Here is a 26728-nt window from a genome sequence, read left to right as displayed (position 1 = left end):
ATAAAAACATGTATGTACACAATAAGTCCATTGTATCAAATTATTAATTTCAATGTTAGTACATAGTAGTTAAAGCCACTTAATATAAAGTGGGACCAAAAAAAAAAAACACACTTCCCCTTTAAGACTGGCAATTCAGTTGGATTTAAAAAATACATAGTTCTGCATATGCCTTGTACCGGTATCAAGGGGAAAAGGGAAGATGGGAACGGCTGAGAGGGAACGGGGCGTCTGCTACACGGCAAACAAGATTAGAGGTCGATGTAGCAGCTGGGCACTCGTGGCCTGTCGAATAACCCGAGATCTCGCCATCTCTCCTCCTTCAGGGACGGACACGTCAACACCGCTCAGCTGGCGAAACACAAGCCTTCAGAATTTCATCCCTGAATATTAGCCTCGGTAATGGGCCGATCGATCAGGCAGATCAGTTTTTCGGCCTGTCACGACTGATTATAAGGGCAAGATCATCAATGACTATTTTTGCTTGGTGTGAGGCGCGACGCGGCTGACAAATACTGGCATTTTGTGCTCCGTTTTATTTTTTCTCCAATGATATAGATCATGTTTTCAGGCTAGAGCCGGGCGGGATGATGGGATATACCGTGCGACAGTAGCAATGTGTCAACTGGTAGACATATATAATGTTTATATGGCGATCGCTATTGCAAAACGCACTGCGGCAATGTCTTATTTGTCATTTTGGCTTATGTGTTGTGTGCGTATGTGAAAAGCAGTCATTTTTTAGTCAATACAAACTTTGTTTCTTTGGCTGCTCTGCTCCTGCGCAGAAAATAAGACATCGCATGCAATCGCAAAACCACAGTACATCTTATTGTTGACAATGGACAAAAATGTGATTACTGTAAACAAGCTTTATAGATTGTAATGCAATAGAAGGCAGTTATAAAAGCACACACTCTGCGCCCACTTGTTCCTTTACAACATGTGCAATCATGCGAGTTTAACATTGCATTGAATGTGACAGCAAACTGTGAGCTGCGTATAAAAATTTGATGAACTAAGAAATTCTGCATGAATGCGGCTGGATAAAAAAATATTCATGCTTCTACATGACGGCACTGCTGATCAATTTTGTGCGATGTCGCATGCAAATTGTGGAAACTGTTTGCATTAGAAAAAAAAATCTCATGCATGCAAAATGGGAAAGGCAGAATATTATGTGTGTGTGAGAGCATGTTTCACTCCATCAGAAGCCTTTACCAGTATGTTTCTCGAGCTCCGCCAGCGTGTCCTGGTATTCTTTGATGATCTGGTCGTAGCGATTGATCACGTCCTTCCGTAGGTTGTCCCAGTGTGGAGAGAGCTCTCCCAGATCTTTCAGCTCCTGTATCCTGTAGGACACAACAGAAATCAATCACCATTTTGTTAGCTTGACTTAAAGGATTCCCATATCGAACTTTCCGAACAGGCCCAAATTTCCATAGACTTTCATTGAGGGGGTGAAAACTTTTAAGCAAAGCAACAACTAGCCTAGGACAAGGTGCTAGAGACATGCAAGCAACATGCTAAAACATGTTAGCCATGTGCATTAAAAGTAATAGCAATGTCTTAGCATGTTAAACATGATAGCAATGTACTAAAACATGTTATAAACATGCTAAAACATATGAAATGTGTTAAAAGATGGCAGAGAAATGCTAGAAATGTGCTAAAACATGCCATCAATGTGTTAAAACATGCTAGTAACATGCTATCGGCATGCTAAAACATGCAACAAACCTGCTAGTAAAGTGTTAAACATGTTATTAACGTGCTAGTAACATGTTAAAACAAGCTAAACATGATAACAGTGTGCTAAAACATGTTATAAAATGCCAAAACGTGTTAACGGTGTGTTAAAACATGCTACAGGAATGCTAGAAATGTGCTATCAACAGGCTAGTAATGTTAAACATGCTAGTTACATGCTATCGGCGTGCTCAAAAATACTACAAATCTGCTAGAAATGTGCTAAGCATGCTAGTAACATGTTAAAACAAGCTAAAACATGTTAGAAACATTAACTGTTAAAACATGCTAAAGGAATACTATCAATGTGCTAACCTAATGTGATAAAACATGCTAGAAACATACTAGTAATGTGCTAAACATGCTAGCAATGGGCTAGCAACATGTTAAAACAAGCTAAAACATAGTAGCACCATGGTAAAACATTTTAACAATGAGCTAAAACATGCTAGCAACATTTTATTGACTTTCTCTGACTTCTAAAACCGTCTAAAGCTTCTAAAAGTTAAACTTTCAGATGGTATTGTCAAGAAAACATCAAGTTTGTCTGTAAACTATGCTCACACAGTTATTACTGTGCCTGTTCAACATACAACATCCAGAAGTCTGAGAGCACTAGTGAAGCTCTACTTTGCATTCGAAATGCTAATTTTTGCTGTTGCTAATGACAGAAGCACTGGCGCTGACATGATCAAAACCTACTCGAGCAAGAGATGTTGAGCATCTTGAGCTTCAACAGAAGCAAGAACTTCTGAATTAGGCAACTGGCATATTTTAGGTTTTCACGTGTATTTTACACTCTCTGAATTAATTTTTTTTGCTGTTAAGACTTCTATGAAAACACGTTAAATGCTACTGAGCTAAATCTTGATCTGCGTGTTCGTGGTTGGATCTGATACAATTTCAACTGCTCTATCCTTCAATAAAAACAGCCTATAACCAGCATTACGCAAAATAGATTCATCAGACACGCTGTGCTCTCGACTATACCCCTCAAACTGCTACGATCAGACTGAAACGAAAAAAATATATAAGCTTCAACTCAACTTTACTAGCATTTCTGACATCAAAAAGTTGCCGGAGTACAAAACGAGCTATGTCCGCTGCTTAGTTTCAATAAATGCTTGTTTTTCAGTGGGCAAGAAGAAGTTTTGAGTTATAAACTGGGGGTACAGCTATTTCGACTGGCGACGTCACTCTCCATTATATATAGGCTTACACACATGAGAACCTCTGATCTATATGCGAAATTCCCTGAATATGAGTGCAGAATCCCTTTTGTTGACTATGAATTCATTATAGATGAGAGAGAAACACTATGAACAACCAAATTAAGACAGTTCTGAAAACCTGATGACGAGCTGCTCATAACATTTACCACAAAGCACAACGCATGATGATATAGTACATGGCAGTCAAAACCATAGGCAGAGATTAAAGCTGATTCAGCCACTTACTCTTAGTTTTTTGTTATTCTACCCCCGTTATTCAAACTATGGTAATGAATGCTCAAGTAAGTTTTTTCAAAGAACCAAGAAAAAGCAAATTCCTCATCATAAATCCCCTTCAAATCTGTATAAGCAGGGACTAAAAACTTTCAAAAGGGTATTTTTTCACCCTTGTGCAATTTAACAGGTGAGATTCCCTCATTCAGCAGCAAAATAGACGTCTCTCATGTCACGCTGAGAGGTTATTTGCTTGCCTTACTGTGTGTTGGAGTAATTGTTGTGTCTTTCATGTTGTCATGTGAGGACTTTTACGGTAGATTTGAATACGTTACAGGCTCTTATCTCTCCACGCAGACTGACAGAGCCAGGTCTCATTAATAAAAGGCCCAGGAATCTTTAATTGTGGAGGGAATTTCCAAAGGGAACAATGATTCATTTTCATGTAAATTCAAAGTCTCTGTGATACTTTAGTAATAATAATTTCAGCAATGCGATTAGCATCTTCAAAACGGAGGCAAAGGTGACACGAGCTGCAGAAAATAGAGAGATTATTGTTTCTATTGAACTCTGTTAAAGGTAAGAGCAGGTCCCGATATTTTTTTCCCCCTAATAATCCTGAATCTTATCCTCAATAATTTAAAGCCTGAGTGGGTTTTATGTGCAACTAATATCAAACAGAGCATGATGAATGTTTCTGCCGAAGAGATAATCCCGTTAATTGCTTCCAATATATCAGCATATGTGCACAACTACAGTTTGTATATAAAGAAATCAATACTTTTATTTAGCAAAGACATTAAACTGATTAAAAGTGATAGCAAAGACTATCGACCGCAAACGTTCGAACAGTATTTTAACTTAATTTCCAAATATCCATATATCATATACGGTATATAAATTGTATATGCTTTTCTTAACCCAACCACAATTAAAGTTCCAAATGTAATTTCACATCTTAATTAAAGCAATGTGCAGCAATGTGATTTTAGCATTGATTAACGAGGCAAACGTAATCCACATGTGTGTAGTGTATATCTGATGTCTGAAATGTACATATGGGCTCATATGGGTCTGGAAACACCATTGGGTAAGATTTATATCATTATTTTTACGTTTATTTTTCAGTTTATATCAGGCTTTCATTTTTCACACGACACAAATGACGATATTTTGAGGGAGGCTTCAGCTGTTTATGTTCATACAATGAAAGTATCTGGGGTCCAAAACAACAAGATTGACTTTCATTGTATGAACACGAAAAAGAAAAGAAAAAAAGCGCTAAGACATTTTCAAAATATCTACACACCAAGCAACGGTTTCCACGCGATATCTCCAGAGAGGAAAAAAAAAAGCTTATAGAGGATAAAATAGAAGATAAAAAAATATGACAGCAAAAATCGTACTGTGTGCACTCGGTCAAAATTAAAGATATATTTTTATTTCAATGAAATGATCGTACTATATTTTAGTTCATTAATGTTTTTGATATTTTGTATTTTATGGGATTTGGAATTAAATAATATTTATGCTGTAGTCATAATCCATCCATATATACCTTAAGTTTGGCCTCTTTTTAAAGACGACACTCGGCAGATTAAACAAGTTGTGTTCCAAAGTTGAGGTTGATATCTCAAAAAATGAGCTTTCAGTGAGATTGTGTTTGGATGCCAAACGTTTCCCATTCAATTCCAATGGGGTCATTTTTGACTGCTAACAATACAAGTGTGACTAGTTTTTTCAGGCCCATTTTCAAATCATATACATGATTTTGTGTGTTTGTGTGTTTGTGTGTTGTGTGTGTGTGTCAAAAAATAAAGCCCGACCCTACCCGAGCCCGTGCATGTTGTGTCCGAGTCCGGCCCGGCCCGACACATTAACTGTAATTATGAGCCCGAGCCCAATTTAAACCCGACCATTTTTTGAATATGTTGGCCGTTATAATGACGTTCTCAACTACAATACCGAGTTGTTTCAACTAACGTTACAGAAATCTGTTTAGAGTTATCTTAATGAATAATGCAACAAGGACGAAGCATGTAAACGGCGTTGTTTGATTATTCAGAATGGAATGGACGCAAGTGGATCGGAATGAAGAAACGTAAAAAAAAAAAAACGTGAACAATGATGAACACAGAAGATGAACAAGAATGAACTTTGGACCTACTACTCTAATATAATTCAACAAGGTTTTAGAATATTTTTAAAACAAAATAGCGTCCACAGTTGCTGGTTTCAGAGCGGTCCTCCTCTGCTCTCTCTCGTTCGGCCGCTGTGTGTGTGTGTGTGTTCACACAGCAAGTGCCAAAACATTTATCAAGTTTCATTCCATTCCAATGGAGTAAAAAAATCAAAAAAACACAAAACATAAAATTTTGAAGTAAACAATGACGGAAAACCACCAGGGGTGTTAAAGGATTAGTTCACTTTAAAAAAAAACTTTTGCTGATAATTTACTCACCCCGATGTCATCCAAAATGTCCATGTCTTTCTTTCTTCAGTTGAAAAGAAATTAAGGTTTTTGATGAAAACATTTCTCCATATAATGGACTTCAATGGGCCTCATCAATCCATTATCCATTCAACGTAATTGCGTATTACATGACGTCACGAACGCGCATCACAGAACAGAGCAAGGCGAGCATTTGTGCTTAAAAAACGTAAACTTTTTTATTTATCTTTGAAATGAGCGATCGTTTCGCTAGATAAGACCCTTATTCATCGTCTGGTGTCGTTTAAAGCCCGTTGAAGCGGCGCTGACACTGTCATCTGGACCTTGAAGCGTTTGGGGCCCATTGAAGTCCATTATATGGAGAAATGTTTTCATCAAAAACCTTAATTTCTTTTCGACTGAAGAAAGAAAGACATGGACATCTTGGATGACATGGGGGTGAGTAAATTATCAGCAAAAATTGTTTTTTAAAGTGAACTAATCCTTTAAGAGACGTTTTCAAAGATGAGCTGAATGACATGTTTAACCGGATAACCAGCACAGATGAACGCAGGTAATTTAAAGCTGTCTGCTTCAGCATTCAGACACAGAGGCCTTCAGAATGATATATTCTAGTCTCGTTCTCATGGTCAAACAATGCTTATCTAAGGAAAATAGATGAAAAGGAATTGTTATTACTTCATGCCGAGCCAAAGCTGTTAAAAGTCCTGTTAAAAGAAGATCTTGTGCCGAAGTTTGTCGAGCCACTTAAAAAAAAAGCATCATATCTACTACCATCTTATTTTGTTGAAAAGCTCAGACTTGAATTGTAATGCCGCTTTATCAGACTGTGCTTTGGGTGGAGCAGCGGCGATAATAAAAAAGAGATTTGTAGCGGAAAGAGCGCACACGGGGAGGAAGCGGAGGAAACTGCTGTTTCATATTTTATTGGGCTTTGGGTGGATGAAAGACACACTGATAAAGAGCAGAGCTGAAACAATAGATCTAAGTGGTATTGGGGTTAGAAAAACACATGGCTTTGGCAGACGAGAGAGGAGAACACTGGAATTATGTCTATATGTTTTTGTACGGCGGGCCATCGAGGAAGCAGCCGCTCCGAAGCCTTCATTTCATGGTGCGTTACGGCCACCGTTCACTTTCAATCACCGGAGGCTTTGTGTCTGCCATCTATTCCAGAAATGTGAAGGGAATAATAATTAACAACAGTACTTTCGAGTGACGGACACTAGCGGTGAAGGCGGACTAGTCTCGATAATGACGTTTCTTGTTCGTCTGCGGACGCATCTGACACTTGAGTTTACTCTCGGCTACATCAAGAGAAAAGCTGATATTGTGGGGGGGGGTTCATCATTTCGAGTTGATAAAGTAATGCACTGATGATGAAACTACAAAATACACTGACCTCGGAGTTAATCGACTTAAAAACAAGGGGAAAAATATAATTGGGAGAGATAAATGCCAAATGTTGTGACAAAAATGTCAATTTTTCCTCTCAGAAATAGTGCTTTCTCCTGGCAAACTCCTGTGTGTATGGGGCTGCCAATGTCAAAAAAGTGTGAACGTGAAGAAACTGTGAGTCTTAGCACAGCCCTTCAGCTAACATTATCACATCAACACGGCAAACAAACAGGCTTATGAACCACGGAGAATCAAAGTTATCCGTCATTCATCTCAATGACATGAGGCGTCTTTTAAATGCAATTGTCATGTGACTAATCATTCTGTAGCCACAGGGAAATGACACCGACAGGCTGGAGGTAACACAGGCACACACACACACACACACACACACACACACACACACACACACACACACGCGCGCGCACACACACACACACACACACACACACACACACACACACACACACACACACGCGCGCACACACAGACACGAAGTATGAAGTATATACTATATAGACACACTGGCAAAACATTTATTATAATACATATTGAAAAAATAAATACTATTTTATTTCTTACTGCAGACGGGGAAAAGAAGAAAGAAGAAAATAAAGTAAGTGTATAAAATTATAAAAAATAAATAAACATTATTTATGTATTTACTTATTGATTTTTAAGTCATTTTTAAAAATAAATAAATAGCAGACACTAGCAAAACATCTACAGTATTATAGGATATAATGAAAAATTGCTATTTTATTTCTCACAAAATACGGTTGAAACTCGAAAATTTTGGAATATCGTGGAAAAGTTCATTTATTTCAGTAATTCAACTTAAAAAGTGAAACCATTTTAATTTGGGGTTTTCATAAACTGTAAGCCATAATCATCTAAATTATAACAAATAAAGGCTTGAAATATGTCTATATAATATATTAGTTTCACCTTTTAAGTTGAATTACTGAAATAAATGAACTTTTGCACGATATTCAAATTTTTCTAGTTTCACCTGTAGGAGACATTGCAAAAAAAAGTAAATTTGTACAAAAATATTTCAATAGGGGAAAAGAAAATACATTATATAATTATGTATTACATTTTTTCAAGGAATATTTGACTTCTCAATGCATGAAATAGTTTTAATTGGGATGTCATGTTGACTAGTGAAGGACATGCGCTGAATGACACCAGATTCCACAGTGAATACACGAAAGCGCAAATAAACACTGATAAACAAAACTAGACAAAGCTCTCTCTAATTCATAATAAACAAACACACACTGATTTTTTTTAAGTGTCTATGCAAAAGCCGGTGCCGTGATGTTGTGGGCGGATGCCAGTTACTGTACAAACCCCGAGTATGACTAACAGTAACAGTGATGCTCAGCAAACACAACTAATGATACAATATCAGCATCGCGTTGTGTTCAACTTCTTCATTTTTCCAAACACGTTGAGACATGAAGCTCTTTTAAGTGCTTATGCCATTGTGGTTAAACCAGAGCCAACAAAAGCAGCTGAAACGAGCTTAAAGGTGAATGTGGTCGATAATGAGACGTCCAGGGATAGAAATGGCTGCTGAAGTTACCTGTCTATAGCAGAGAGAGCAGGTGTGGAGGCCAAATAGCCTCCCTGAATAATGCACACATGATGATAATTGCTTAGCAGGGTCTGATCTATGGGAGCTCCAGTCTGGGAATGTGCGTCTCGCCGAGTTAACGATCTCAGATTCTTCAATGGACAAACACACACACGTCCCGGTCTGGCTTACAATGATTTTGTTGTAGATGAAAACTATGTGTCTATGCTAATATCTGTCGACTTTGGGGAGGTTGCTGCAGATAATGGTGCATGCTGAGAAGTGTTTTGCATGTGCATAAAGCCAGGAACTCTGGGGAAAGTGCGAGAGCGGGAAACAAAGAGCAAATTAAGCAGTGGGATCTTTCCGCATGTTGTTGCTCTGCAGTGAGAAACAAGCTCACCGATGCTTTAGTGCTAAATAATATTGGGCAAAAACCTGAACTCCATTCACTTTACAAGTGTGAATATGAATTGAAGGCTACGTATTCAACAGGATGTTGAACTACAATGACAGGATTTTAAATTAAATCACAGAATCGCATAGAAATTTCAGTAAGTAATTTATTTATTTTCTGATATATATATATATATATATATATATATATATATATATATATATATATATATATATATATCAGAAAATAAATAAAAGCCTTAATGTTGAGCCCTGTATGTATATATATATATATAAATATATATATAATTTTTATTTTATTTTACAGTTACATTAATAAATTTTTTTATTATAATAGGTTTCAGAATAAAGAAAACTGCAAAATCTAAAATAGTAAAATGTATTTTTTATATACAATTTTTGATTAATAATATCTTATATTTGAGTTGATGATAATATTGTATATATGATCATAAATGCAATACTTTACTTAAAAAATATAATAAAAACTAATTATAACAATATTAATACAAATTTAAATAAATTAATAAATTAAATAAAAATATGCATATATTTAATAAATTATTAAATAAATACATACATATATATATATATATATATATATATATAGTTACATTAATTAAAATATAAGTAATAAAACAGTAAAAAAAAGGTAAATGTATTATAACATAATAATATAATACGGTGCAAAATAGAAAAATGCAACAAAATATAATATATAAAAATAAATGATGATTATTATGTATATATGATCATAAATACAATACTATACTTATAGACGTTGTATGAATTTCCTTACTTTCAAATTACAATTCGGTATCTTGATGGCTAACTTTCAGTCTTGAAATGGAATAAAAAAAAAGGCTTTCTCGATTTAGTTCTGATCACACATCCAAGCACTCATGGACAGTGAGCTGTGGTGGTCATGTCAATAAAATAATCATAAATGGCTAAACATCTCTTGCTGCACCATCTGAAGACATGCCAGTTCTGTAGCATGGATCTGACATGCAACGACACTCAGAGTCCGCTTTCTTTCACAGATTTTCATCAAGGTGTGTAATCACACATTCATCTGATTGAACTGCATAGGAACGGTGTTCTTTTAAAAAAACATCTATGCTCTGTGTCAGAGTGTATTATTGACTGCTGTGCTTTAAAAACCGCCGTTTCCTGCGATGCGCCCTTGTTCTTTTCACCTCGCGATTCCACGCGGCTCGATTCCCTTTTAGATTTTCTCTTTAACGCTCAGGTAACAACGCTCCCACAATGAGACGGAGGGAGGAGAGAAAGCAAAGGTAAAATGAAAGAAAAGCAAGAGAGGGAGAGGTGGTTGAGTTTCCGAGAGAGAGGACAGGCGCTCTCCTTTGAAGTGTTAAACATCCTTGAATAATTTAGTGCAGGCTAAGTATAGCTCTAAAACAGCCATTTCCATCTCTGAAATAAACCCTCGCTCGACAAGCACACGGCATCTCACTCCTACTGCCTTTTGTGCCGCACTCTTTCTTCCAAACAATCCCAGCTTCGCCCAACCTTCACTTCAACCCGTTCTTCTAGGAGTGGGAATCACCAGGGATCTTACGAGACAATGCATTCACGACACCTCGGCCGCCATGTTGTTTGCAGAAGGACATTCGTATGATTTACACATGCCACTATTAAAATGCAAGTACAAGTTGTTCCTGTAGTTCAAGCATGACGCTAAAACGCAAGGTCATACAGTAGGTTTGATTATTCCTAAGCAAACAAAATTATGTTAGTTGCTTTGGTTAAAGGGTATATTGCAGGTTGGAGTACCCAGTGAGTCAATGTTTAGAAAAAATAATGTAGGAACTAGACTCTCTTTAAATATATACTTATAAAACGCTATCAAGGCTTCTCGAGTCATTTTTGTGAGAAAATATGTAATATGACGTGATGTTGAAAAAAAAAACTGGAAACTTGACATGTTTTCAACTAAATTTGGGCCATTATGTCTTGCAAAACAATTTAAATTCCTGCATTACCTTGGTATTTTCATACAAGGTTATATATTCATTTTGAAGAAAAAAAACCCTGCAATATTCCCATTTGCCACATGAATAAATCTAATTTTCAATATATTCATTTCACAGTAATACTACACTGTCATATTTACAGTGAAGACACTCTTCACAGAAGACACTGCATTAAACATCTAGAACAGACGTTTATACAGTGAACTCCTGATATATCACCCAAGACTCGATCCTTTGGGTGGAAAACTTTTGGTGCCGCTTTAATAATCTATCCTCCGTCACTACTTCCCCCTGCCCCGTTTCTTAGCCGTCCTCTCATCGGTCTGAATCTCACCTGCAGGTGTCCTCCTGAATGTAGAGGGCGATGAGCTGCTTCGGGACGCTGAAGGACAGTGTGCACTCCGCCATCTGTTCACGCACCAACATCCATTTACTGTCCACCGTCTGAAACCTGTACACCTTACACACAGCGTTCTTAAACACTGATGGAGAGAGAGAGAGAGAATGAGAGAGAGAAACATTAGGTGTATTAAAGTACAGTGAATAACGACTGAAATTTGACGCTATTCCTTACATAAAGCCACTGTATGACAGAGAAAGAGAAAGTGGAGGAAAAACACAAGTAGGCATGGAAGACAGGTAAGACAAAGCATTTTTACTTCCTAAAAATGTGTCCAAGGGGCAGTAAATAAATGATAAATAAAAGAGGGCCCAAGACTGAGCCTTGGGGCACACCAGTGGTACAAACTGATAATGCTCTTATCAGAGATGAGGCAGCAGTAGAAGAAGATGTTTCCTCTATAGCATGAAATTATGTTTCTCGTCAAGTCGATGGAGCAGGCCACACAACTGAGTGGAAATCTGCATTTACACCCTTCCTAATGCTAGAGTTGCTTAAATGTTTACCATGTTTGATTGCCGTAGTGTAAGCATGAGATTCCTATAAAATACATGGGGGGGGGGGGGGGGGGTCTAACTCCAGTTAGAGCTTAAACAAAAGGGTTTGATGCATGATGCTGGTATATGCATTGGAAAAAAGTCTGACTTGCATAAACAGAATGGCTAAACAGTAAGAAAAATACTAACTAACATAAAATGAACCTACATACTGTAGCTAGTGTTAAACTAGTCTTTACTGTTGCCCCTGTATGTATCTATTAATTGCAATTATATGTTTCGATGTTGAAATAATAATCTATACTGATTTATACAAAATGTATGGCATTAACAATATTTTTAATTAACCTATTTTGGTAACACTAAGGTATAATTTGTTAATGCATTAGCTAACTAACAATAAGCAATTTTCTTTTAAAGTATTTATTATTATTTGTTAATAATCAATACAAATAATTATAAATAATGGATAAAAATTGATTGTTCATTGATTGTTAATGTAGGTTCACACTGCATTAATTAGAGTTAACAAACACAACTTTAGATTTAAAAATATATTAGTAAACGTTGAAATTAGGCTCCACCTTTTCAAGTCCACTACTGCCCCTGTCTCACACGGTGTTCCCCAGGGTTCTGTTCTTGGACCTTTACTCTTCATAATCTACATGCTTTGACTAGGCATGGCCCGTCATTATGGCTTTAACTTCCATTGCTACGCAGATGACACCCAACTTTACATCGCAGCGCAAGGCTCCCCACCAACTCCATATCGACTTGTATTGATGATATAAATGCTTGGATGACCAGTAATTTTCTCTTTCAACTCAACACTGATAAATACTTGTTGTTGGTTCACCTCAAATTAGATCCGTTTCTGTGTTTCAATGTTATTATTGCTGAAGTCTTGGTTTGACCTTCCACCACTGTTAAACACCTGGGTATAATCTTTGATTATTCTCTCTCCTTCCTTCCTCACATTTCCTCACTAAGTAAAGTCTTATTTCACCTCCGTAATATCGCTCGCTTACGTCCGTTTTTAAATGTCAGTGATGCTGAGACCCTATAGTTCACGCTTGCTTGACTACTGTAATTCTCCTTTCTCTGGCTTACCCAATACAACAATAAATACGCTATATAATAGGGCACCCGCATATAAAAATAAATCTTTCCACATTACTCATCTCAGTTTATTATGTTATCTATCTTAGTTTATCTGTAATGTTTTTTTGTCTCCTGTCATGTTTATTTGTTATAATATTGTAAAGTGACCTTGAGTTTGCAGAAAGCCATAACTAATATTTTCAGAATTTTCATAATATCATATGATATATAACTAAATAATTATTATAACTAATTTTAACAAAAGTTTCTTCATTATAAAAGAGAACAATAAACCTAAAATTGTGACACCCAGGAAGTGACATATTTTGGACCTTGTCTAAAGCAAATAATCTCACACCATTTTCAATTCATCAAGCTCACCTATTCAACTACCCAAGTCTTCATAAGAAATATGATCAAATAGATATTTGCCTTTCATTTATGTAAAAAAACAAGTATTATTATTTTCACTAATGTAATTTAAGCTTACTACACAGTATTATTATTATTAAATACATTATATATAATAACACACACTAAAGAAAAATGTTGTATTAAAACAAACCAAAGGATTTTGGACCCCACTGAAAATATACATATATATATTTCCTTTATTCTTACAAAATATATATTTGACCACCATAACATTGTGAGAGCTGTCTTTAATGGTACAGAAAGTACAGAAAGGTAGTTCGCTGAGGATGTCGAGTGAAGACAGAGACAGATGGACGCGTGACCTCGAGAGGAGGAGAACTGAACGCAAACTCCCTCATCCAGCGCTGTGGAGGATTAACCTCTGACCTCTAATCCGACGGCCAATCGGATCGCAGCATCTCTGCCTGCTCAAGCTTTTAGGGAAATGACTCCGTGTTGCGTTAGTGTTGAAGCACAGCGGATGTCCAGGGGTTGGGGTGACGGGGACAAATTTCATTAGTCAGTCTTTCAGAAGCAGCAGAGACTAACATATTTTGACAAGAAGCAGCGTGACTAAAACAACAGCCATCCACAACGCCGCAATGACATTCAATACGGTTACAGCACCAGCAAATAAGCACTGCGAAACATCAGATACGAAGATAACACCGAACACCCTGGACTTCTAGAGAGACCCGTCTGCCGTTCCCGGCATCGCATCCATCCATCACATCAGCTCATAAATAAAGAAATGACCTTCTACAGAGTTTGTTTCTCAGGGAACTTTCAGAGACTTCAGGTTTATTCACTCACTAATAAAGTGCCAAAACTGTTCAAACTCTCTTTTCTTCAGTGTGCAAAACAAATTTACACTGACTAGATTGAAATGGCATAAAAGCTGATGTGTTTGGCGATTTCCCCCAATACTGTTCATCCTGATGCGCTACCTGAGGTAATTAAGCTAATGAGCTGCTGGCAGTTATTTAAGCACAGCAATCACACCGTTCAGCAATCCACAATACACTCCATGATCCCAACAATACGCATGGCAATCCAACGAAATTGAACAATTCCTCTTCCGATTCTACTTAACCATTTGTAAGCGCTTCCATTACTGATTATTTCATTGCTCACCCACATAATTAGACCCAAGACTAAATAAAAATGCTAAATTAAAGGGGTGGTATAATGCCCTTTTTACAAGATGTAAAATAAGTCTCTGATGTCCCCAGAGTGTGTGTGTGAAGTTTTAGCTCAAAATACCCCACAGATATTTTTATATAGCATGTTAAAGTTGGCACTTTTTGAGGGTGAGCAAAAACGCACCGTTTTGTCTGTCCCTTTAAATGCAAATGAGCTGCTGCTCCCGGCACAGGGGGCGGAGCTACAAGAGCTCGTGTCCTTTTACCTCACACACACATGCACTGAAAATTTCAACAGCTTTTAGCCTTTTATGTTCAAACCGGAGTCAGACAATGATGGAGAGACTCAAGAAGAAGTGACAACATGTAGAAGCAACAGGACATTTCTGAATGGTTAGGTGTTTAATTAATTTATGTAGCTTATCTTCTAGTCATTGATTAACATATTCTGTCATGATAATCGATAAATCGTGTTCAGGGGGCGGGGTTTATGTAAATTCTAGGGTTGATGATGTCACTAACCCGGGAGGAATGTCGTGTAGTCCCTACCAGCCGTTTGTTGTAGTCCTTAAAAAGCTATTTCATTAAAAGCAAATATCTCCCTTTGCTTTGAACTTTGAGCGTTGTAACTTTGCAGATGTTGTTTATGCTCAAACAGCAACATTACACACTAGAAAAGTGAAATCATAATCAGCCGCCCCTTTAAAACAACACTATTTTTGATTACATATTTAGTATTTATTAAAGCACCATTTATTCCAACTAAACTTCCCTAGAGTAGGAAACTGGGCCTGAAAAATTAAGTCAACAAATGCTCAGTGAAAAAAAAAAAAAACTTCAGAAAATGTTTATGTGATGAGATGTTTTAGCTTCAATTACACAAATAAGGGTTTTACTTTCCAGGAATAAACACTGAAGAACGTAAGGGGAACTCAAACTACGAGTTGTGTTCAAATTATTAAGAAAATATGATTATTTACTTGTCCGCTCATCAAGCTTTAGAAAGAGTCACTTCTTGGGTGTCATAACCAACCATAACCAAATTGTACAGTAAGCCTAGACAGTAATGAGATGAAACGCCAAGCAAAGGGAGATGTTTACTCCGGCCTCGTGCATCATCTCTCGAGTTGCAGGAGAGATCACAAACTGCTCAAATCCACCAAAACACAAAAGCCTACGAACTCAATCTGAACTCGTGCATTTCTCATCAGATTCTCTGAAGCCTGAATGATCTGAGCTGCAATCCACATTCATTTGCAGCTCTATAGTTTGACTATATTTCAACAATAGCCTCGTTTTGCCTTTCTTTGTACCTCTTTGAAAAGAAAGTGAAGAACTATAGCCCTGAGCAATACAATACTTCAATAGGAAATGACATCATACTGTATGTGCTAGAGGTCGACCGATAGTGGATTTTACCGATAACGATAGCTAGGTTGGGCCATACTTGCCGATAACCGATTAATGAACCGATAGTTTTTAAAATTGATACTGGATAAAAACAAACATAACACTTCAAGTAAAACAGTGCTGAACTTTATTATAAAAATAATAAAACTGTATTGAACCATGAAAACATGCTAAATGAAATGATATAAATGTGAATAAATATTTAAGTCAATAAAAGACATTCATTCAAACTGAAACAAAAAGTAATACTCTAAATAACAAATAAAACCAGTTACATTCAAAATGTAACTATTTAACTGTTCTTTTCAAGCCAACTTAATTAATTAAAAAGTAACAAAATTTTTATTAAAGTGAAGATGAAAAAAATAACCGAAATCGAATGCTTTTCTGATTCGTTTATGTTTCTGTCGGCTGTATGAACATATCAGTTTGCTTACGTCTCTAGCTTTAAATATGCAACTTATCTGCATATGTAATGCATAAAAGTGACCAGCTGGATATGAACTAATGCAAATAGAGGTAACAATTGTGACATTAAACATTCGGGTCGGACTTACGTTTATGTTTGTCAGTGTTTTTTAACCGCTTGAGGTACTACTAATGTTAGCGTCCTCTCAGCCTCGAAGGCAAACAAACGCCTACTGTCTCTACTAATGCAGCATTTAGTCAACAAATTAATCACTTTATAATGATATGACAAAATGTACTGTATAGGCTACATACATTTGAGCTGTCGGTGCTTTAAACGCGCATCTGATGTCAGCGCTCTCCACGCAGCATGTGCTCTCCGCGCAGCACGCAGCATCACGTGTCGAAATAAACAACACGAGGCACAAGTTTTTATTGCACCTCTAGAGGCCGCTCTTGTACTGCATCATGCCAGCAGACCCTTCTCAGCTCTTACACTGTGTAATGAATGACAGCGCGCGCTTCTCAGCCGCTCCAGCAATGGACGCAACCAGGAAAAACTATCGGTTTATATTTTTGCCGATAACGATAGTTCCACCAGTCAACAATCGGTGCCGATTAATCGGCAAAACCGATGAATCGGTCGACCTCTAGTATGTGCCAGTGATGGTTTGGCAGGTTAGCATGACCCAGTTAACCGCTGATGGTAGATGGTTGCAAAAAGCTTCTCCATTCACATTTTAATGACATAAATTGGAAATACTCCATTAGATTATACACTGCTCTTAAAAATAAAGGTTAATTTCTGGATCAGTGGTTCCATGAAAAACCTTTAACATTTATTGAACTTGGAAAAAGGTTATCAAAATGTTGGTTATTTTACGGAACTGTTCACAAAAATGGTTCTTCTATGGCATCGCTGTGAAAACACAAAATAAACCTTGTTTTGACGAATGTAAGCTCTATAGTTTAGAGTCTGTAAAATGTTGAAATGTTTTTGAACAATGTCTCTTATGCCCACTAAGTCAGCATTTATTTGATCAAAAATACAGAAAAACAGTAAAATTGTGAAATATTATTACATATCATTACTCCAGTCAGAAATCACTCTAGGTTTTGCTGCTCAAGAAACATTTCTGATTATTATTATTATCAATGCTGAAAACAGTTGTGCTTCTTCATATTTCTGTGGAAACAGTGTTAATTTTTTTTAGGATTCTTTGATGAATATAAATGTCAAAAGAAAAGCATTTATTTGAAATACATTATAAATGTCTTACTACTGTCACTTTTGAACAATTTAATGCGTCCTTGCTGAACAAAAGTATTCGTTTCTTTAAAATAAAAAAATAAAAAAAATAAAAAAACAACAACACACTGAATGGAGACTCTTAAAAAGTTGCTAGCAAAGAGTTTGGGATTATGTGTGTTTTTGTGATGCCATCAAGTGATTGATACGAAACAATCTGGCAGGGAAACAGTGTTCATTTTTTTTAGGATTCTTTGATGAATATAAATAAAACAGACTCTATCAGTCGATCTAGGAACGCCGATCCAAGTGCGCTGGACCATATGAGATTCTACACAGTTCAGCGCACTTGGATCGGCGTTCGGAAATCGACTGATAGAGACTGTTTTTCAAAGATGGCTTCTGCCTGTATACGCGAAGTCGACTGTATGTATAAAATATCTTCTTATTAAACTGTCTGGACACTGACAAAGTTCTCAATGCTTCGGTTTGCATGTAGGGACCCTCATTATGCTACTGTGTTAGTGTGGGGCTATTTTGAGCCTTGTTAGTGGTATTAACAAGCGATTTTTATTTGTCATTACTCTATGCCCTATATACTAGCGTTATACTAGCGTTATAGGCTAAACTGTTTTTAGAGATAAAACTATTTACATTCAAAAATCATGAAAACAAATCTCAGATAACGGTTGACTAGTTAATAATGTGTAATTAGACCGAAGGTTCATTTTGCGCCGGAGTTCTCCTTTAATCATACGGCACCGAGTGCATTTGACCGGCATAAAATCGACATATGTCAGACTGACCGGCAGGTCGCCGTGAAAATCGGCCAATTCCGGTCACCAGCCGATCAATCGGTGCATCTCTAATTATAAATGTCTTACTACTGTCACTGTTGAACAATTGAATGCGTTGCTGAACAAAAGTATTAATTTCTTTAAAATACTACTACAGAGACTCTAAAAAGTTGCTAGCAAAGAGTTATGTGTGTTTTTGTGATGCCATCAAGTGATTGATTCGAAACAATCTGGCAGGGAAACCGAGTGGCCATTACCACATACTTCCACTGAGTTGAATGGGAACGCTAGCAGATTACTCTCTAGTCTCTAACTTCAGGTCTCTATCTTTTATAACCAGTAAACCACAAAATATAAAGCATTTTTTCACTCACCAGAATTCATTATTGGTCCGTTATCCTTGTCATTAATGGTTCCGTGCGACGACTCGTACACCAGCGTGCACTGTGGGAAAAAGCAAGATTGTGTGTTTGAGATTGAAGGTCATTTGTCACTGATTATTAGATGTCAACATAATGACTTCTACTCTAAATACGACCAACGACTTCAGAGACTCTCGTGACTCTCTCTCCCCGAACGAACAGTGACAAGCTGTCACCTGCACCACTGCTCAGATAATAGAGGAGTTCTCCACGTGTCCCAGAGCGCCAATGTAAGCAATACGGGAGAGGAGAGACCCTCACGAAAGCTCAAGACAAACACCATCCTCCATCAACATCACCCGCAGCGCTTGTGACCTAATCACTTGAAATGCATACCCCTCGTCAGGGTTTAGTGTGATGACGGATGAGTCTTCACGTCTCATTAGGTCTCATGACCTTGGATGGGTCTGTGAGGGTTTCCAGACTGTTCTTGGCATACAGCTTAAAAAAAAAAAAAAACAAGAGTCGCGATCAGTCCATGTTTTATGAACAGTCATGTTCTGTGGCAGATCCTACTCAAATATACATCAGGCCCTGACCCACATTCCCTCATGGAGAACAAAGTGAATCACTTCTGAAGCCCACAGATCAAATACGACCACAGCGGATACATCGACAGACACATGTTGTTACAGTACAGCACAAAAAAGCCTTATTGTCCAATCAATTTTACAACTTCAATGAATATCTATCAGTGGGTGGGTCTGTCTGTCAGTCTATCTACCTATCTACCTATCTATCTATCTATCTATCTATCTATCTATCTATCTATCTATCTATCTATCTATCTATCATATCCATCCATCCATCCATCTATCTATTCGTCCGTCCATCCATCCATCCATCTATCCATCTATCCATCTATCTATCTATCTATCTATATATCTATCTATCTATCTATCTATCTATCTATCTATCTATCTATCTATCTATCTATCTATCTATCCCATCCATCCATCCATCTATCTATTCGTCCGTCCATCCATCCATCCATCTATCCATCTATCTATCTATCTATCTATCTATCTATCTATCTATCTATCTATCTATCTATCTATCTATCTATCTATCTATCTATCTATCTATCTATCTATCTATCATATATCTATCTATCTATCCCATCCATCCATCCATCTATCTATCCCATCCATCCATCCATCCATCTATCTATCCCATCCATCCATCCATCCATCCATCCATCCATCATCTATTTAGACAATCTTAAGTTGAAAACGACCAGTACATTAATTAACATTAACTTCCCTATATTAAAATAGCAATTCCGAATCTTGTTTGCAACATCAATTCAAATTCAGGAATATAACTGTAATTTATGAGGCATTCTCTATTTAAATCGTAATGCTGCACAGTCTAAATACCCTCCATTTCCCTTCTCGTGTCCTACATCCATCACCACAATTCTCACACTCTTCTGCTTTTCTTCCCTATATTCTGTCTCTTTCATGCTGATTAATGAAGGTTAAAGGGTTCTGCTGATGATCGTGTCAGTGTAAGTTATCGAGTTTAGAGGACATGAAGGGTGTCATGCTGTCTGTATAATAAATAAAATATAAATATATATATAGCCTACCTCTTGAACCTATTGGCAATGTCACTACCTGGAGGATGATGCCATCAAATTTGCTTAATTGTGCTATTCTGATCAAAGAAAACAATATGGTTCACATCCTCTAAACTATATATACATACATATATATACATATATGTATGTATATATAGTTTAGAGGATGTGAACCATATTGTTTGTCTGTCTATGTGTGTATATATATATATATATATATATATATATATATATATATATATATATATATTAGGGCTGGGCGATATGGACCAAAAGTCATATCCCGATATATTTAGGCTGAATATCGATATACGATATATATCCCGATATTTTTTCCGCAAAGTGAGAGCAAATGTTCAGTCAAAGTCAAAGCCAAATATGGACTTCACTGTATAAATTATACATTGATTCTTATTAAAGTTACTATTAAAGTTCTCAGTCAAGAGCAGTGTGTAATTTCCTCTGTGTTTTGTTGTTTTATTAACATTAAATGGATAGTTCTATATATATATATATATATATATATATATATATATATATATATATATATATTTCTGCTCTGCGGTAGCCTACCTCTTGAACCTATTGGCAATGTCACTTCCTGGAGGATGATGCCATTAAATTTGCTTAAAATAAACAATATGGTTCACATCCTCTAAACTATGTATACATACGTATATATAGTTTAGAGGATGTGAACCATATTGTTTGTCTGTCTGTTTGTATATATATATATATATATATTTCTGCTCTGCGGTAGCCTACCTCTTGAGACTATTGGCGATGTCACTTCCTGGAGGATGATGCCACTAAGTTACCTTAATTGTGCTAAATATATATAGACCAATTTTCTGTTAGTAAACATGGTGACTTTTTTTGTGGGCGGAGCTTAGGTGGTGGCAGAACGATCCCTCTGGCCGCTTCACTAACGTTAGTTTGCAAGTTTTGTTAGCTTGTTTTTTAACAATGACTGGAGAAAATCAGATTTTATCTTAATGTGCAAGCTCACTCACTGTCCTGGACCTGTCATTTTGTTATTTGCAAAAGTTAATTTTAACGGACGGAACCAGATTGGGCGACCTGTACACGCTCAGTCAATCGATGGACGATCTGACAGGATTAACACTAACTCGGTTGAGAAGCTGACTTCTACACCTACACGATAGACAAACCGAGCGTAAAGAGAAACTGAGGGCATACATATCTTCAGATGCCCAAACCTATGTGCTGTATGGCCACGTAGGCTACAAGACTTGTGTGGTACGATCCGCAGTTCTGCCGAGCTAGCGCCAAGGCCAGAAGACGACAATGTGACATTACAGTGCAATTTTAATTATGTGAATATTTTCTTGAAATAAAAATACAGCATAGATACAGCATATTAATTTTTTAACTATGTATTTGATTACCCTTTCTTACCAGGTTCTTCAAAAAGTCTAGTCACAATCAATCAAAACAACAATCATAGACGATTCACAAATAATCACAATCATTTAGAAAACATTATGTGATAAAATTTCAAATTGGAGCCTTTACTCCGTCGATTCTAGCACCCAACAACACAACAAGATTACATTTAATAATGATAATAATAATTTAAGCTCCTTTTTATGTAGCCGAATCTGTGCTGGTTTGTATTGGTCGCCTCCAGTTTTCACTCTGTTTTGCCTCCAGTTAGCGATGTGATGTCGGCTCGAAATTGGTCTACATATATATATATGTGTGTGTGTGTGTGTGTGTAAACCCTCATAAATGAACTGTAAACACTCTCCAAATGGGTGCTTTACTTCTTCAGTCAACTGTGCAATTGAATTTCAGGGATGCCACACTCAATATTCACTCTGCTTTCCCTCTCTGACTGGAGACACGTCCTGAGCGGTGATTTTCTACTACCACCCTTTACAAACTGTACATACACAAAAAAGACAACTTCCCACGACACAAGCCACTTTTAATTTACTGTAGTTCAACTGCAGTCAAGCGAATCTCTTGAAAACGTAGTTAGCATGTAGTAAACATTGTTAACGTAGAAACAAACAACATTGAAGCATTGCATTCAACTAAATATTTCACTTCAAAAAACGACTAAATGAAATCAATAATCATGATTTGATCTGTGAATGGCGTGACCACAATACAATGGTATATCTGTGTACATAAGGACTATTTACTCTTTAAAATCTAAACTGTGTTTTGAAAGCAGTTTGTTGAGTTAGTACAAGTTTAAGACATTTACTGCCCAACTCCGCTTACCTTCTGGTGCATGTCGGCGGTAATGTGGTCCACCTCGCCATCCTCGATCTCACCCATCTTCAGCCGGCTCAGCACCACTGTGCCCACTGTCGCTGAATCATCTGATGTCCTGAAACACAGCAACACAAGAGAAATGAGTCTCAGTTACATGTGTGTCAAGGGCTTCAAGCTAATATGAACATGAATCCCAGCATCCAAATGCTTTCATGTTAAAGACCCCCTGCAGTCAATAATTGTATCCCTTAAAACTCATCTTTGATCACCAAAATGACACATTTAAACGTTTTGTCCGGTGAAAATAATTTCTTCATTGCTTAAAATAGCTTGAATGCAACTACAGCCTTGCTTCATTTAGTATTCGCGGATTCATGACTATGCAAATTAGTCTCTTCCTCCACTCAATCACATGAGTCCTGCCCTGCCCCCCACATTGACGGGATTGGTTACATGTTTGTGACGTCAGAAACACCAGCGATTTCAAACCGTGTTTTTGAGACTGTCTTTGGTTCACTGCAGTTTTAAGCAGAAAATACTCAGCAATGGTGTTGACTTGTGGATTTGCACATGGTTTGTCTTAAAGCGTATTAATAACACCACATAGACAATGACACCCACATTTTAGAGCAAAAGTTAGTTAATTCCGAGTAATTTTCTAATCTTGTATATTACGTCCTTCATGGAATGTTTTTCTTCTGTTGGATGTTCATAATTTATTAAACATTACTATATGCTTAAGAACATTCAAATGTAACTTTCCCATAATGTTCGCAAAATGATAAAACGGAAAGTTCCCTTAACGTTTGCATAACCAAGAAACAAAAATCATTTTTTTAGGGCGCCTATTATGCAAAATTCACTTTTACATGGTGTTTGAACATAAATGTGTGTTGGCAGTGTGTGTACACAACCACCCTATAATGATAAAAAAACAACCAGTGTTTTTTTTTTTTTTTAAATCCCCATAAATCATAAGCACTGTCCCAGAACGAGCTGTTCTCAGAATCAATGCAATGTGACGTAGAATTGCACAAGCCCCGCCCACGACTCTTGATTGACACTGCAGTTTGAGCATAGACCCGCCCTGAGTGAGCTGGACACAGTCCGCCATTGTTTCGAGGCTGGAGCAGCTGTAGAATGAGTTTGAGGTGTTTTGTTTTTTGGATGTTAGAATAAACATAGCAGTCTTCATTTACTCTCGTTGTTACTCGAGGATTGATCAGTACAACTGCTCTTGTGATCCAGATTAAACATGCTGTAAAAAATTATCTGTGGGGTATTTTGAGATCAAACTTCACATACACACTCTGGGTACATCAGAGACCTATTTTACATCTTGTGAAAAGGGGCATAATAGGTGACTAGTTTTTGAACATTCAGAGAGCATTCAGAAATAAAAATTTTCATGACCTATAATGGGAACGTTAGCAAAACGTTGGATGTGTGATTTCTAGACTGATCAGATTAAAAGATGTCATGTAAACGACCCAAATAGGGTCACTGCGGCCTCACTGAGGTCCCTAAGCCCGTAGTGGATATCCTGAAGACATTAGCGTTGATTAAGGAAGATTACTCGGGTTCTCAGTAGTAACCGGACGCAGGTTTGGCACGAGCAGATCAAACCCCAGCTGTGGCTGTTCGCGTGCCAGCAGACTTGGATCGAGTCTGATATCTGAGGTTATGATTGACCTCAAATTAACTTTGAAGCTCGACTGAGTCACGGAGGAGAGAAAAAGACATCCAGTCCGCCTTTAGAGGTGCATTGGCAAATTACCCATCCATGAACATGACCTAGACAAATCTAATTGGCCCTGGGTCTCTTTATGACAACAGTAAATCAGAGAGTGTTGTTATGAGAAGAGCTAGCGGTGTATGCTAATAGATCTGAATGAGGAGCCGTTAGCAACACATTTTACTTCTGTAATGTGACACATTTCTGGATATTTAAAGATTGAAAGAAATGCAGGGACATTTTATCCATTGGGGATTAATTGGAGAGCGACAAGTAGTCATAAAGCAAAAATGGAGCTTGATGGTTTGAGGGGTTAATCAAGTAAGAGGCATTCATGAGGTTAGTTGAAAAGGAAAGTCGTTTCAGAGGCAGTGCGAGTTATAACATCGTGGTACTATATTTTTTTTACTAGCTTATAGCTTATATTTCCATTTCAAAGTCAAGAACATATTTTTGAAGTTTATGCACTTAACACATGCCACACGTTTTAAAGATGTTTGTACTTGCCACCCAATGTGAAATTAAAATGAGCAATATATTTACACTGAAGGATGATTAAAAATGACAGGAAAGACATTTAAAATGTTACAAAAGATTTCTATTTCGAAATAAAGCTGCTCTTTTGAACTTTCTATTCATCAAAAAAATCCTGCAAAAATTATATCACGGCTTCCACACGAAATATGAAGCAGCACAACTATTTTAAACACTGATAATAATCAGAAATGTTTCTTGAGCCTCCAATCATCATATTAGAGTGATTTCTGAAGGATCATGTGACACTGAAGACTGGAGTAATGATGCTGAAAATTCAGCTTTGATCACAGAAATAAATCATTGTTTTTACATTTGAATAGAAAAACTTGTTTTTGAATGCTACACACATATAGTGAATGTTTTTTATTTTTATATTTCTGTAAGTCATTGTTACAGTAGGTGGCGACAAATGACCGTCTTCACAATTGAATCATTAATTCAACCTATTATCAAACACAGATTCACTGAAGAATGAAACAAGCGAGTCACTGCGTCCCAATGTCCATACTATCCATCCTCAATAGTATGTGAGATTAGAATAAGCGTGTCCCAAAGCATGTTGAAAAGAGTATGCCAAAAGTCCCCGGATGGTCTACTATTTCTGGTAGATTTTCTAAATGTGGATCCGTACACAGGCCCTGTCCCAAATGCCACGCTTCATATGCACTTACGGTGTTGAGTCCTTACAATGGCTGCCGCGTGCACGTGTCCGTTAAGTGCATGAGTCTGTAGGGTGTACCAGTTGTCATTTAAGGGTTTCAGAAGGGTGCTCACGTTGCGTACGACATGCGCTCTCGATGCGCAAAGCGGCGTAACGTCACCAAAGCGTGGACTCGTAGGACGACCGACAGTGTTTAGGGTGCCATTTGTGAGAGGGCAACACACACTAACGGGTAATATTGCCCACAAACCATTGCGCTTTGGAGCTGGATTTGGTTCAGAACTACAAACACAAATCAAAAGTGTTAAAAACTACAAACATGGTGGATGTGCGTAACCGATGGTTAAGTAGAGAGCTTTAGATAAAAGGGTTTGAGTGACGTATACTCAATATTTATCCTGATATAAAAAAAGAATAATTCTGTGTTTATCTGCAACAACAATGTGAACTTTTATAAAGATCAGTTTGGCCATTAACTTTTAAATTCCTCGCATTAATATGAGGAGAGTTTTCCGCATGAAAGACCCACAACGGGAAGATCAACGCTTCTTTTCTCTCCAATACGGCAGGAAATTACGTGAAATGAAATGTGGAGGATGTTAACTGAGACTAGATGATTGACAGGGCAGTTTACGGTGACAGATGTGCGTAAACATGCAAGTTTATGATGTGATAGTTTCTCCCAAAGCTTGTTTACTCTTCTGCTACACACCCAAAAGTACAGTATGTACTTTTTCTGCACAAAAAGAGTATGTACTTTATGGCGAAGTACAAGTAGGCGAATTGGGACACAGCAAGTATCTTTATGAGTCACTGAATCATTCATTCAATTGATTTGCTCAAAACGATGATTCATTTAGAAACTAAATGCCACCAGTGTGTTGATTGATGTTGCAACGGTTCTGAAAATATGTTAGTTAAAAAAATAATGTAAAAAAACAAACAAATATTGTAGCCACTGTAAAAAATAATCCTGTAAAAAACGGTAAACTATTGACAGCTGTGGTTACCAACATCATACTGTTAAAAAACGGTGTGTTAGTTTTTTTTTATTAAATTAACCGATCAATACCGTTTTGTCAGCTA

At 37.1% G+C, this 26728-nt stretch overlaps 1 protein-coding gene across 1 annotated transcript in view; it reads right to left on the bottom strand.

The window, feature by feature from the left end:
• Positions 1-26728, bottom strand: part of inpp4b (inositol polyphosphate-4-phosphatase type II B) — a 183349-nt gene that overhangs the window by 86088 nt on the left and 70533 nt on the right. The window contains exons 4-7 of the mRNA XM_079616181.1: positions 22716-22824; positions 18833-18902; positions 11375-11522; positions 1222-1352 (exon numbers count right to left, since the gene is read on the bottom strand). Coding sequence (XP_079472307.1) covers positions 1222-1352; positions 11375-11522; positions 18833-18902; positions 22716-22824 — 458 coding nt within the window. The remainder of the gene's footprint in view (positions 1-1221; positions 1353-11374; positions 11523-18832; positions 18903-22715; positions 22825-26728) is intronic.

The sequence above is a fragment of the Phoxinus phoxinus genome, assembly GCF_949152265.1.
Source record: "Phoxinus phoxinus genome assembly, chromosome: 6".
NCBI classification, from domain to species: Eukaryota; Metazoa; Chordata; class Actinopteri; order Cypriniformes; family Leuciscidae; genus Phoxinus; species Phoxinus phoxinus.
The sequence above is the reverse complement of the archived record's forward strand: the minus strand, read 5'-3'. Positions and strand labels throughout refer to the sequence as shown.